Source organism: Emys orbicularis, chromosome 2 (assembly GCF_028017835.1).
Source record: "Emys orbicularis isolate rEmyOrb1 chromosome 2, rEmyOrb1.hap1, whole genome shotgun sequence".
Taxonomy (NCBI): domain Eukaryota; kingdom Metazoa; phylum Chordata; order Testudines; family Emydidae; genus Emys; species Emys orbicularis.
The window spans coordinates 256,580,434-256,595,312 of NC_088684.1; the positions used below are offsets into that span (position 1 = coordinate 256,580,434).

The 14,879-nt window shown below is 42.6% G+C and overlaps 1 protein-coding gene across 2 annotated transcripts in view; it reads right to left on the minus strand.

Annotated features, from left to right (window-relative positions):
• Nucleotides 1–3,329: 3,329 nt before the first annotated feature.
• The window catches only part of CROT (carnitine O-octanoyltransferase), a 31,684-nt gene continuing 20,134 nt past the window's right edge, over nucleotides 3,330–14,879 (minus strand). For both annotated transcript variants that reach the window (XM_065399346.1, XM_065399347.1), the window contains 11 exons: nucleotides 14,662–14,755; nucleotides 14,445–14,570; nucleotides 13,708–13,809; nucleotides 12,956–13,039; nucleotides 12,760–12,867; nucleotides 12,357–12,487; nucleotides 10,671–10,794; nucleotides 5,349–5,427; nucleotides 4,215–4,308; nucleotides 3,929–4,048; nucleotides 3,330–3,450 (listed from right to left, as the gene is read on the minus strand). In XM_065399346.1, coding sequence (XP_065255418.1) covers nucleotides 3,330–3,450; nucleotides 3,929–4,048; nucleotides 4,215–4,308; nucleotides 5,349–5,427; nucleotides 10,671–10,794; nucleotides 12,357–12,487; nucleotides 12,760–12,867; nucleotides 12,956–13,039; nucleotides 13,708–13,809; nucleotides 14,445–14,570; nucleotides 14,662–14,755 — 1,183 coding nt within the window. The remainder of the gene's footprint in view (nucleotides 3,451–3,928; nucleotides 4,049–4,214; nucleotides 4,309–5,348; nucleotides 5,428–10,670; nucleotides 10,795–12,356; nucleotides 12,488–12,759; nucleotides 12,868–12,955; nucleotides 13,040–13,707; nucleotides 13,810–14,444; nucleotides 14,571–14,661; nucleotides 14,756–14,879) is intronic.

The window sequence follows — 14,879 nt, forward strand, 5'->3', positions numbered from 1 at the left end:
GGGGATGAGGGGTTTGGGGTGTGGGAAGGGCTCAAGGCTGCAGCAGAGTGTTGGGGTGCAGGCTGTGGGGTGGGGCCAGGAATAAGGGGTACAGGAGGGGGTCTGGGCTGGGATTGCAGGCTCTGGGGTGGGGCTGGGGATGAGGAGTTTGGGGTGTAGGAAGGGGTTCTGGGTTTGGGTGGGCTCAGGGCTGGGGATTGGGGCATGGGCTTACCTCCAGCGGCGTAGTCGGGGTGAGAGGCAGGCTTCCCCCATGTCCTGGCACTGCAGACTGCGCTGCACCCCGGAAGCGGCCAGCAGCAGGTCTGGCTCCTAGGTGGAGGTGCGCAAGCGGCTCTGCACGGCTTTCGCCCGCAGGCACCCCCCCCCCTCCAGCTCCCATTGCTCAGGGGCGGGGGCAGCACGCAGCTCCCCATGGCTCCCCATCTGGCTGCTTCTGCGGCACAGCGTGGTGTCAGAGCAGGTAGGCACTAGCCTGCTTCAGCTGGGCAGCACCGCCGACGGGACTTGTAACATCCCGGTCAGCAATGCTGACCACAGCCGCAGCAAGGCGGCCCAGTGCCTTACATGCCACGACTGAATCGCAACCCGAACTTTGAAAAACACTGCTCTAGTTAATGTTCAAGCTGGACCATGAAACTTGAATTAAAGGCAGTGCCATATTTCTGAAGTGTGATGGTGCATTTGGTTCAGTACTTTACAAACGACAGTATTACCAATCAATCTTATTACCTCTGTTTTCAGGAAAGGACTATAAACAAGAGGTCCTGTTAAACCCTGGAAAGCCAAGAAACACTGAGCCAAGCATATACCAAAGTCCTCAATTATTTCATAATCTAAACATTTAGGCCCGCAGCTCCAGCCACTAAGAGTTCTGTTACTAGCTCTGTCACTGTCTTAACCTGTTGTCACAACTTGGCCCTGTTTCCCTCTGGATGGACACAAGTTTGTTGTGAATGGACCCCACTCCTAAATCCCATGTGCTTCTAAGTCCCCCTGGGTTGGGTAGTGACTGATCACTGTGCCCAGCTCTGGATCGCTCAGGCACACTGCCTGGTACAGACCTTGTACAGGTCACCCTTCCTTGGCAGGGGGACTGCAATCTGGCCACCTAAACCCAGAACCAATGCCCCAGCTCTCCCAAGCCCCCTGTTGCCTTCTCTGAGTGCTCTGGTTTTCTAGTTATGCACTTCAGGGACAACCTGGCAGCAAAGCAATGAACACAGGCTTAGCAAAAGAATTCTTAACCACAACCACTTTATTCTTAAAGCACAAGCAAATTACAGATCTATGGAAATCAACAAACAGTCCTGAATGTAATCCCGCTGGTCCAATCTCACCCTGTCTGGGAGTCCTGGTTCTGGTCAGTGTCCTCAAGCAGATACTCTCCTGCCGTCACTCTCTCCAGCAAGTTCTGCTTACAGGTGCCAATGGTATGGGTCCTCTGTTAGCAAAGCAGCCACCTTTTCAAAATAGTCTCTATCCCATTTCTATCCAGGTGTTTTGGCTGATGAAGTTCCCAGCTTCATTCCCCACTCCTCCCCCAACTTGTGTAGATAGTCAATGGCCTTGCTGGTAAAAATCCATTTTTCCAGAAAGGAAAAGTCATTCAACATTGATGGCTCACACTGTTTACTCTTTTGAGGTGTCCCATAACCTAGCATGAGCACAGAATGTCTACAACAGCCTGATCTTGTCAAGATTAGATTGGTTTTCAACACCACCTGGATTTAACCCAATATGGAGGTTACAATGCAGTAAAGGTTACAATCACAAAATAGATTCACAAAACATGAAGTTTACAATTTGGCCAGGATAAACACTCAATCTGTTACACCTAGTATTCTAGCAATTGTAGTGTCTGCTTGCACACAACACATGGGTATGAACATATCACGGTGGTCTAACGAATAGGGCACTGAACTGCAAGTAAGAAGGACTTGGGTTCTGCTCCTGCCTGATTGTTGATCTGCTGTATAAACTTTGGCAAGTCGTACACCTCTCTTTCAACTCAAACATTTTGTCTGTTTTGATTAACTCCTCAGAGCAGGGATAGTCTCTTCTTATGTTTATTTTAGAGCACTTAGGAAAGTTGGCTATTAAAGAGTAAGTGTCAATGTTAACTAAAGTGATGCTAACTGCACCATTATAACATGGTACCTACCACAATGAGGTTTTGATCTCAGTGAGAATTCTAGTTGCTCTACTGTAATACAAACAATAATAATTCCTGACTTCTCCAGGGGCCCCAATACCTCCAGAAGGGCAAACAGTGGGGATTTTAGAATCTGTGTTAAGTCAGTTTCATCATCTGTACACAAGAATCTCCCCTTTTGGAAAGTTTGGTTGCTATGCATCAAGCAGTATAGATATAAACCAATCAACCAACATGAAACAAACTTTTTGGATTGTTTTATTTCTAAGAAGAAATTACAAAGCTTATCAAACAAAAGTCTTCTTTAAAATCCAAAGAAAGCTTAAAATCCTGAGAGTTTTATCAGACTATACTTAATGCCAGTTTTAAATTTGCACTTAATTTCTGTGGAGCAGCAGTGATATTTGTAGTTATTTCATCACAAGTATGTCATCCTTTGGAAACTTGCAAGTAGCCATCCTAGTTTCATCTCTTTATTTTGAAAAGGAACCATCTTGAATTTAAAAGTATTTTTCAAACTATAGTGACCTCAGCCTTCACCTGAGAAACTAATCTCTATTCACAAATAAGCTCTTGATTTGAAATCACCCCAATGGTGAAAATGGAAGACAGCTAATAATAAAAATCATATATAACTTGAAGAGTCTGTTGTTCTAATATTTCTCCTTGATTCTTTCACAAATGAAAAATCATAAAAACTGTCACCAATGTCCATTGCAAAAGCACCATAATGTATTAGCACTGGAATGGTTACTCTGAACTAAAGAATAAGTGCACCATAGAAATAAACTTCACCGGATTATCACATACTCTATCAGCTACCATTAGGAAGGTTATAAAAACAAGCCATCACAAATTCTCCATTTTCCAAAAATCACGATAGTCTGATACATTTGCATTGTTGAGGCATAGTTTAATATTGCATAGTTCTACGCTGATCGTTTGCATTGTTGGTGCAAATGGATATATTATTCTTAAAAGAAACTTGCATTGCTGCTGCAGTAAATCTCTTAAAATGGACAGGTTTTGCATTAGTTCTGCTTAACGTCTATGCTGAAGTATCATTAAGTGTTTTACATAGAGTTTAACGCTCTTCGTGACAAGCATTTCATTTAGCAAGTGCCAGATACAATAATGCACAATATGTGAAGGCACAGTAATGTCACTATCAACTCTACAGATGGGCTGTGGCCATTAGTTGTATCATGTCCTGAAGAGACTGGAACAAGTTCTTACACAGCATTTCTGCATCGGTCTCTGGGCATGATTTCCAGGCAGTGCAGGTCACAACAATTCTATCAGTATAAAGGTTAACTAGTTATTTTAGATCATGAACTTTAAGCACATCCCCACACAAACTGTAAAATTATTCGCTGAATTTTGAAACATGGGTGTCTAAATTGGGCACCTAAATAACATTGTCTTGATTTTCAAAGAAGCTAAACATCCAGAGCTCCCATTGACTTCAGTAGGACATGTAGGTGCTCAGCAATTCTGAAACTCAGGCCACTGTAGTTTAGATGCCGAGATGGATTTAGGTACCTAACTTTAGTCACTTACATTTGAAAGTGTTGTCCATATCTTCCTTTACTGCAACTAGCTTTAAGATTCTGGATATTCTCTCTCTTTCCCTCCTATTAGCTGTGAACTTCCTTTACCTTCGTGACATTGATACAATCGGGCAACGTAAAAACGGGGAAGAAGTTCTGATAACAGCTTTATAGTTTTCTTCTGAGTGATGCCAGGCCCAAGAAGGTGAGAATATACCCTTACCTGTCATCGCTGATTCTATAGAAAATGCCATAACCATGATGTATCATGGGGACTGCAGCTCCACCAATTTTAGTGTAGCCAACCAGGCTAGTGGAAAGCACAAAATTTCCACCTCCCCCACTGTGAAGTAAAAAAAGCAAATTGTTTGATTTAAATTAGTATTAAAAAGTGGAGCTAAGAAATACAAAATTATTGGGATCAAGAGATTGGCAAGCTGAAGGCAAATGTGATAAACCCATCAACACCCAGAGGTTTGACTTGCGTATAGGACAAGACTAATAATTACCTTCTAGTGAATGCAGGGTCTGTGAAGAGTTCTGGCACAGGGAGTCCTTCCTCTTTTGCTATGAGTAGGAGACCCAGAAGATGACGGTCAAATCCTGTCAAACAAACAAGAAACCTCATCACTGAGAGAAATATCTAGTTCTTCCTGGTCTGGACAATGGGAAGTTCAAATGCTGGACCCAGAACAGATCATGGGAGAGCCCTAAAAAGAAAGAGGGATCCAGACTGAAGCACCCTGAAGCAAAACGTGGTGTCCAAAGAGGCCTTTGCATTCAGCCTACAACGGAGATAAAAATACAAAGAGTTTACCTCATTACTAGCCCCCTCCAACTCCAGTGAGAAACATCTCCCCTTTCACGCTAGGAGGCAACCAGCACCGTCTGGGAATGGGCCCAAATGATCGAGGGCACAGATCCCTGAGCTAACCAGTAGGAAATGGTGAGGAGAAGGGTGTTGCCCAAGCCCTGCCCCTTAAAGTAAGTTAGGTGCCTAGCCTCAGGCCAGCACCATCAGCTCCTCCTCTTCTATATTTTGTGTGGGGCTTGAGATGATAGGCATGCTCTAAGGTGGCCTCTGAGCACGCCAACCAGATCAGGCCATGAGCTAGGCCGGGGGCACAGCTAGTTTGAGCATTCTGCTGGGGCTTAGGTGCTGAGCAGGCTGATGGCGTCAAGATTTAGGCAGTGTGTGCATGCCCAGCAGTGGATTTTTAGGCACCCAGAAGAGTTTACTGCAGAACTTAGGCACTTACAGGGTTAGGCAGCAGCTGAGCTGGGTTTTGAGGATCTAAATCTTGGACTTAGGCACCTACGTGGCAGTTAGATGCTTAAGTCCCTTTGTGGATCTAGCCCCAGGGGACTGAAATTACTTAAACGTCCATGGTTAGGACCCTCGCTCCCACTCTCCTCCACCCTCCCCCCTGCAGGAAGAAGAGAGGCAACACATAAGCTAGAAGGAAATGCCAAGGGGTATAAAAAGGCAGGGGCTCCCAGCAGAAATTCATAATATTTCTGTTCCCCTGGGTGGTCTTAGATTACTCAGACTGACCTAGTAAGGAGCCGGAGAAATCATATTAGCACAAAGTAAATCTCCTTTTTCAGGCACAAGAGAAAATTAGTCGTTAAAAAGAAAATACCTTTTCCATTCTCGCACTCTTTCATCATCTTGTTGTGCTTTGCAAATGCCTTTAGCATCTGTTGCTGCCGTTTATGAGACTGTGTTAAATAAGAAAAACAAAACCAACCCAGTTGAATATTACAAGAGACACAGATATGCAAGTTCCTTCCTTTCACAAGCTTTAGAGCTTAAGAAGAGACGAAAATTTAGGAGCATGGAAAAGCTACATTTGTGCCTTATGTCTCTCTCATTTTTTCAAATTCCTGTGATTTTTTTTTTCTCCTGAACCCTGTTTTTTGCACAGGAGCTCTTGATAATTTGTTTCCTAGGTCTTAGCCAATTACCTTCTGTGCAGAACAGTTTTCTAAACCTTAAGCCCTTTCTCTTTTTTCCCCCCACTAATGACAGAAACTGAAGGAATTGAAAATGGTCACTTTAAACTAAAGAGATTGAATACAATGGCTTTCCTACACTAGCACCGACTTAGAAATACATCAGACACTAGCGCACATGACTGCATTTCACAGACACGGAACTGCATGTGGAAATCACAAAAGTGAAAAGAGAAAGCCATACGGAAATAGCAAAGCGTCTCACTTCATTGCTCTTAAATTAAACACACGTAGCAACTAGATGCACAAGGAGGGCTTAAGCACCAAAGTGTCAATTAGGCAGCTAAGTCCAATATATGGCTACCACTGGCATTCACAAAACCACTGTTCAGCTGCAGCCTAATCCTATAAGCACCTAAATTTCCATCAGTAAAGTCCTTAGACGGAGGGACAGCCTGGCCAAACCTGAGCAGTGCTGTGACCCCATGTGCCAGGTTGCAGTGCCCATAGAGAGGTGCCGGGCCCAACCCCGTGGGATAGGAGCCAAGTTGCCACTGTGGGGGAGTGGTTGGTCTCCAAACCCCTCACAACCACCACTCGAAGTGGTCATTTTTTTTGGAAGGGTGGGGAGGTCTCAGTTTCAGATTTTGCCTCGGGCCCCCAAAACCTCTGTATGGCCCTGACTATGCATTCCCTTGCTTATATCGCCTGGGCTCAGAGATCACCTTATAGCACAACTACTGTAGCTGTCCTCGCACAAAATGACAATGATGGTGCCCCCCCATAGTTAGAGTACTCATCCAGCACATGGGAAACCGCTGTTGAAGCTGTTCCACTATCATTGGGCCTGAGAGACAGAGAATGATTCTACAGCCTGGTGGTTTCACGTTCCAGTCCCTGCTCCACTGAATATTTAGGTCTTTCATACAAAGTGGAATAGCTTCAACAGGAGAGAGCCATAGCCCAGTGCTAAAAGCACTCACCTAGGAGATGGGAAAACTGGGTTCAAGTCAGGCACAGCAGGGATACAAACCCACGATCCAAATCCACATCCTGGTGAATGCTTTAACCACTGGGCATGGGGGAAGAGGGGCACCACCTCTGTTCTTCAGAAAGGACTGACCTAGCCTATGTGCCTAACTCCAGGAGAGGGTTCATGTCTGTGAATCCCAAGCACAGACTGGTACCCAACTCCCTTTGAGGAGTGATGTATAGGCCCCAGCCCTCCTCAGCATTTCCTACTGACTTGCTTATGCAGTGCTCAGCTCAGCATGCTAGCATCTGTGAATCACGTTTTTAGGCACCTAGCTCTCCCCATACTCTGTAGAGGGAGCCTGGGTGCCTAATTTGGAGTTTGGAGCATTGCAGTGCTCTAGTCCCCCTTGTGAATCTAGCCCAGAGGTGCTGCTGTCCAGGTCAGTGAAACACTGAAAAGAGCTGCCATAAAGCTGAGTGCAACAGATTAAAAGGGAAGCAGATTGAGTTTTTAAATGGATGAACACTAGGGAAGCTCTTAGCTTTATTATGTTATTAAAGATTCTCAGATAGACTGGCTCACTGCTAGGTCCCAACTCGATCTGCCTGGGCAAAGCTCTATTAACTTCAAGGGAGGATCAGATTGCAGGATCCAGGCCTAAGCTGTTGTAGTTAACGATGAGTAAATACAGAAATATAATAAAATACAGGGGGCAAAAGACAACAGCACTAGTAGAAGGAATGTACTGAAAGAAGAACAGAGAGGAGTAGGAACAAATAGCTAGAGATTTTAAAAAGTATACTATCAAATTATATCAGAGGACAGAAAAATAAGAGAACAATGGGCCTATTAACATGATAGCAAAGCAAGGATAACTTGGTTATTGAAAAATAATGACTTATTTGCATCAGTAGAATATTGGCAATGCATCCATAAGAATGGCCATACTGGGTCAGACCAATGGTCCATCTAGCCCAGTATCCTGTCTTCCGACAGTGGCCAATGCCAGGTGCTTCAGACGGAATAAAAAGAACATGCAATCAAGTGATCCATCCTCTGTTGTCCACTTCCAGCTCTTGGCAAACAGAGGCTAGGAACATTCAGTGCATTGGGTTGCATCTCTGCCCATCCTGGCTAATATCCATTGATGCACCTATCCTCCAGGAACTTATCTAGTTTCACAGGTTGACTGTGCATTGTGTGAAGAAGTACTTCCTTTTGCTTATTTTAAATCTGCTGACTGATGTACTTGTGAGTATTAATGAGGAAAGACTGGAAAAAACTGAGTTTATTTAAACAATGGAAACAGCTATTTAGCCGTCATGTAAAATGAGGGGGCTACTTTTGTGGATGATATGAAATTAGGGGTAAGTCAAGGAGCTGGAACTGTTCAGTTATTTTTAAAAAGTCTTTTCATACAGGACAGGTGCCATGTGACTGGAAAACAGTTCATGTATAGCTCAAATGTAAGAGAGGGTTCTAGGAAAGAGACTGAAAATGACAGAGCCGTACATTTAACAGCTATATAAAGAAAAGCTAGAAATTACACTTCAAAAATGCATTTGGAAAAGTACAGTTCAGAAGTGAGCTAGCACGGATTTGTGAGAGGAGAATAACTTCAGAATAATCTAATTACTTTTCTAACAACTTTTGGTTTAGACAGATGAGAAAAATTAGGGTCGGTATACCAGGACTTTCTGAAAGCTTTTGACAATGCGATGGGGTGAGCAATTGCAAAAACACTGTAAATGCTGTTTGACTGTAGTGATAAGTACCCCAACTTCAATTCTCTGGTCTTTACTTGCTCTCCCCAGTGCAGAATTGCCCATTTGTAAGAACTTTTCCCCCAGCATGCATTCTCTGAAGCTGGCCCTTTAAATTTGGCAGAGGCAAACAGCTGTAGTCCTGACAGGGTTAGTTTGCAAATGGCTGCTGCAGCTTTCTGTTATTCAGTTGGTAAGTACATGTTATTTTTTATCCCCGTTTTTTCTTTCCTACTGCACTCTCTCATGGGTTGGATAATAAGTGTAAGGGTAGAGTTAAGCCAGCCAGTCTCTCTCAGGGTCAGGAAGGAATTTTTCATTGATCATGCTCTCTCCTTCCTTTAGCTAGCTATAGGTTTATTTGCCAATTAGTGTTGTTGCCCACCATCATGGTTTTAAAAGTATAAGAGTTTTGTGATTACATTTAACCATAGATTTTAGAGAGAAATAAGTCCTACTAGTTAGTCTATTCTCCTGGCAATGTAAGCACAAATATAGGTTAGAGATGGCATGGTTGTCAGCAAATTGCTCCAAACACTAAGCCCAAGATCTGTCTCTGCTCTGACACTACATTCCATTTATTTATTTATGAAGCCCCTTTGACCAAAAATGGTGGATAATGGTAACAGAAGGACACAAACTGAAACGGTCAATAACTGATGGGTTCTTAGCAACAACAAACTATTAAGCTTACAAGAAGAATGAGGGGGGATTTGATAGCTGCTTTCAACTACCTGAAAGGGGATTCCAAAGAGGATGGATTGAGACTGTTCTCAGTGGTAGCAGATGAAAGAACAAGGAGTAATGGTCTCAAGTTGCAGTGGGGGAGGTTTAGGTTGGATATTAGGAAAAACTTTCTCACTAGGAGCATGGTGAAGCACTGGAATGGGTTACCTAGGGAGGTGGTGGAATCTCCTTCCTTAGAGGTTTTTAAGGTCAGGCTTGACAAAGCCCTGGCTGGGATGATTTAGTTGGGGATTAGTCCTGCTTTGAACAGGGGGTTGGACTGATGACCTCCTGAGGTCCCTTCCAACCCTGATATTCTATGATTCTAAGGAAAGAAAAAGAAGTGATGAGATAGTAAGGCTCTGTTTTTGCAAAGCTCTTAAGCACATGCTTAACTTTTAAGCACCTATTCAAGTGCATCCTATTCAGCAAAGCAGGTAAGCATGTGCTTGAAGTTCATCAGAAGCAACAGCATTCAGAAATGGAAGAGAGAGCAGTTAGGATGAAATTTAAAATGATGAAGGGAATCAGAAAAATGGAGAGGAAGAGAGATCCCAAGGGATCAGTGCTAGAAACAGCAAAGTTCAATATTAATTGACTGTATGAGTCTGACTGTAAGAAGATAAATAAAGACAGCAAACGGAAAAGCAGGGAGGAAGATAAGAAAACAAGGGGAAGTCAGATTTGAGTGATGGTATTAAACGTCAGAGTTTTAAAGCAGCAGCACAAATGAATAAGAAGCCAATGAAGTGAAGAGGAGAGAAGAAATAAGGACAGTAAAGCAAAGCATCAAACAGATGTGGTTTGGTGGCACAGTGCTGTGTAAGCCCAGTATCCAAGATGAAGAACATGAAGAGAAGCTTTGGATTTTCTCTAAGAAGATATGTAAACATATCCTGCAAGATCCTTTCCCTTTCCTTTCATCTCCTCAGGCTCCCAGACAGGTGCAGAGGGAGAAGCAGAGGAAGAAACTTTCAGCAGCAGCCAGTGCCTGGGGAGAGAGAGAAGCAGGTTCTGCTGGTAAGCTAAACCTTTTGAAACTTGGGGAGGGGAGGGGAGGTGGGGGAAACAGAAGAGAGGTCAGCTCCCCAGCTCAAGTATTCAGGAGATGAAAGACTCTTAGACTTTGGAATCAGTCTTACTGTCAGCAACTTCCCCATGCAGATTTCACAAACACAGATGAGCACGTGCACCTCCCAGATTCCATGCCTCATAGCGATGAGTCTGCCATTGGCACAGCACTGACCACTCTTAATTGGGAGGGGTGAGGTGCATGTGTGGGGAGTGTACGACATAAAGCAGAGTTAAAAACAAAAATAAAGTTAAAATAAAAAAAGAGAGTGGGGTCATATACTGCACTTCACCTAAGATAGCAAAATTCTGAGAGCCAGCCCTGGTGGTGACATACCCACTTGAATTAACTAGCTGAAGATGACTTCTTCTCCAGTTACTGACACAATTAATGGCATATTCTCTTATCTAAAGTAGATCGGATGGCAGGTCTTTTAAATACATTACAACTAAAGCAGATTTTCAATACTTACACTGCAAGATGGATCCAACATGGATTTGCACCACTCCACTGCTTCCACCGTACATGGTCTCATAGTCTCAGTGCGTCCGTGGTAGAAACGTCTGGTCATAGCAGTTTCATAACAGCAGCCTGGGCTAAGAAGGAAAATTAGGACAAAGTGTCTCACTACAAAGATAAATCTTTTCTCCTCTCTAAAGGAAAAATGTCATATAAAAGATATTCTATCCCATTACACTCAATTACAAGCAAGAGTAAGCCACTCATTTTCTTTTAAGTCTCTGAAATGTAATACAGATTACTCAACGATAAGAAAGTTTTCAAGAGGCAAGTTAGGACTAAGGAAATTCAGATGCCATTATAAAGTCAGAAAAAAATCTGGACTGTTTCATGAGCTGCTTTTTGCAAATGCTAAGGCTTCCATACCCCCTTATGTAGGTGAGTGGAAAGTAAGCAAGCTTCAATTTCCTATGTATTCTTCCATCAAGGATAAAGGAGAGAAGGCATCTGCCCCACACAAGACCCACAGATCTGGGGAATCCACTAGTAACAGGGGGCATCTACAAACAAGTTTAAGAAGGGTCCTTACCCAGATTGTTTTTGTTGGGCAATTAATATAACCCAGTGTTCAATGACCTTTGCCAGGAATGTGGCCTTTTTGCAGATGACACCCTCAGGCAACTATTTGCCAGCTCTGTGATGACTCATATTTAAACTATTTTAAATACTAACAGATGGTAGTAAAGGCACATGTAAAGGAGGGACATAATCACCAACAAAGAGAGAGTCTCCAATAACTTTTGGCTGGGAGTACAAAATAAAACCTGCCTCAGCCACCTGCCCAGTGTGCAAGGACAGGAACTTGGTTGTACACTATCTTTTTGTTATGTTGTTATAACTTTTACAGGTAGACTTTGTTGGTGATGGGGACAGGATGACAATAGTGAGTCTGCTAAGGCTTTTTACAGGGTTGGGATTTTGGGAGAGAGAGATTTATCACCACAGAATAATGTTTAATTATAGACTACAGATGAGACTTTCATCTGTACCTGGGCCAAATCCCCTTATATAGGAACGAGCAATTAGTGAGGTATGCTGTGTTGGTCGCAGGATATTAGAGAGACAAGGTGGGTGAGGTAATATCTTTTACTGGACTAACTTCTCTGTTGGTGAGAGAGACATGCTTTTGAGCTTACACAGACCTGAAGAAGAGTTATGTGAGTTAAAAAACTATGTGGGTTAAAAAACTTGTCTCTCTCACCAGTAGAAGTTGGTCCAATAAAAGATATTACTTCACCCACACTGTCTCTCAGTTAGTGAGGTAATATAGATCCTTGTGGGCCAAGTCCTTGCCTTATCATTTAACCAGTACTGTCCATGTGTATGTTTTATGGAATGTTAATAAAGTTCTGGCTGGCTGCACTTCATCTTACAGTACCTGTAGTATAGCACCTACCACACTGTGACATAAAAGACTTGCTCCTGCACCTTTTGAAGTCAATGGCAGAAGTCCTGCTGACTTCAGTGGCAGAGGATCAGGTCCTGTATAACTAAATAAAACATTATGACATATTTCTTCATTCTTCTATGACTGCAGCAAAATATAAAATGGAATGCAAAGCCCTTTGTATTTGCCCAGATTTGTCAGTTTGTTCAACTATACATTTAATTGCTAGCCTGGGTAATAAACTTTTCTTACTGTCCATGAAGTTTATAATAGGCCAGCTGGAGGCCAAGCTGAACAAATGTATCAGGATGAAGTCCCTTCTTCTTGGTCAGTGCTTTGCCAAAGGATGTAAAGGCATAATTCACTAGCTGCAAGTCAGATACCTGACAAATAAAGAATTTGTTACCATAGGAGAATTCAGCAACTGCTCTAATCACAACCTGCTTCAGTTCAAATATAATGAACTGTGCATTCACCTCACAAAACAATGGATCAGGTTTACCCCGGTGTAACTCCCCTGGCTTCAGTGGAGCTACCTCAGGATTGAATCTGTCCCACTGGTCTTTGTTCTCTGGCCTGGAGCGAGGCCAGCTACTAATGTTTAGAAAAAATGAAAGCCTCAGTGATCACTAACAAAGAGATAGAGAAACTTCACCTGCTGAGAATACCGTTCTTTAGCACGTTCAATGTCATTTAGCACGTTCTGGTTCAACGTGAAAACAAGTTCTTCTGGCCAGGGGATGTCCCGCACTTTATCTGATCCCTGTTTTGTTTTTTAAATAAAAGAGGAATCAATATCCGTAAGAGAGGAAATGCTAATTAATAAGGATGGAAACGTAATGGATACATACCTTCCACCTTCCCTCACTTTCAATAATCTTCTGATCAATATAAGAGCACAGGACTACCAAAACCATGGCATCACAAGGAGAATGCTACAACACACGAGACAATATACCATGATGGTTGCATAGCTAAAAGTTGATCAAGCCTCCTTATTTCCACCCCCATTCCTTCTTAATTATGCTGAAGGTTTTCCTGTGATGTGTAGAATTCTTTAGGAGATTACACTTCTAGCCTTTCTACCTGTACAGATAGAGCCCCATACAGTATTTATCTACTCTCTCGTTAGCTCTGCAGCCAGGTAGACAGGCAAAATATGGCACCAGGATGAGGCACAGATCTGGGCAGAAACAATGTCTTCCTATGTGAGAGAGCAGTGCTTACATGTTTTGGGCACTACTGTGATACAAGCAAATAATAAAGCTACTAACTTACAATTTTTTTTTGCATGATATTCCCCTTCTCTTTGAACTTCCTATTGATCAAATTCAAGAAACTCCCTCATTAAAATATTTCTGAAAGTAAAATTTAGACTTCTAAATCTTTTTAGTCAACACATGCACTCCATAATCTCCCCTTTAGAAATGTACAGCACCTGTCCTGGGATGTTTGCCAGATAAGGTACCCTATACGTGAAAATGCACTAAAAGAAAAACAAGTTTAAAACAGTAAAAAAAAATATTCCATTGTGGAAGGGGAAAAACTGACAAAGGAGCCCACTGTAAATATGCTAGGAAAAAGGGAATCGTATTTTACTTACATCACAGTTTGAACCAAATGTCCCATTGGAAAATAGTATGCAGTTGTAGGATTTGTCTCCCCAGCGTATGGTTGGATCTCCTGTTAGAGCCAACTTGGTGATCTAAATCAAGAATTAATATCATGGGGTTTAGAAATATCAGAATGTGCGCCAGAGTCCTGTCACATTACACTAGAAGTATTTGGATACTTTTTTAATGAGTACCAACCTCCGCACTCGAAAGCAGCTATGACTTACTGCACTGGACAAGACAAAGTCCCTGCCCTAATTAGATGACCCATGACTAAGAAGGCTCTCTGCATGACAGCAGACATGCCAAAAATGGAACAAATATATCCATCTGAAGAAAAACCATCTGTACAAGCCTGGTGTTTGGTGTTTAAAAATAAAAGGCCAGATCCTGGTGGTCAGGGCTTCTGTGGCTTGTGAAATTCAGGGGGGTGCAGAGGGGTGAGGGTAAATTTACACCACATTTACACCTCCAAGATCCTAGATGTGGCAGGCATTGGTCCAGTCCTGGCCATCAACAGGAGACAATGAATCATGGCCATGCCCATTTTCCTATGCTAGAGGGGCCAGGTCACAATGGTGTTAGACCTGTTAGATTGCTAAGGGAATCTTCAGGCAGATGCTTAAGCTGCCTTTCCAGAATATTTTATACAAATAAATCACATACACAATGAGAGACAAAAGTTGTTTAAAAAGAGGAGTAAAATTATTTTGAAATCTGTAACTACCGGAGCATAATCCTCAGGGGTTCCATGGGGACTGGAATCATCCAGGGAGATCACAAACAAACTGCTCTGAATTTTTTCCAGTAGACATAAGTTCTTTGGATCGAGATTAGTTAAATATTCACGTGTCTAGAAGACAATGAAAAAGTGGTTAAATAATTGAAATGTTGCAAATCCAGTCAATCAACATTTTTCTGAAAGACCACTGAAATTTTCCAACCTCTGCCCATTGGGTTCTCTCCCCACTTGTTAAAGCCGCCAGCCCTGGTCCATCAGGTTCATTATGGCACCTCTTTTGGATGTAAGCAAGTTGCCTTTAAGAAGATTTTTAAAATTAGTAAAACAGAATGAAGACAGTGACTGGATTAAAATTGTTCACTTTAGTAGGCCAGTAGTCTGGTTAATATTTCTTATTCCATATCTAATCATCAGATTAAG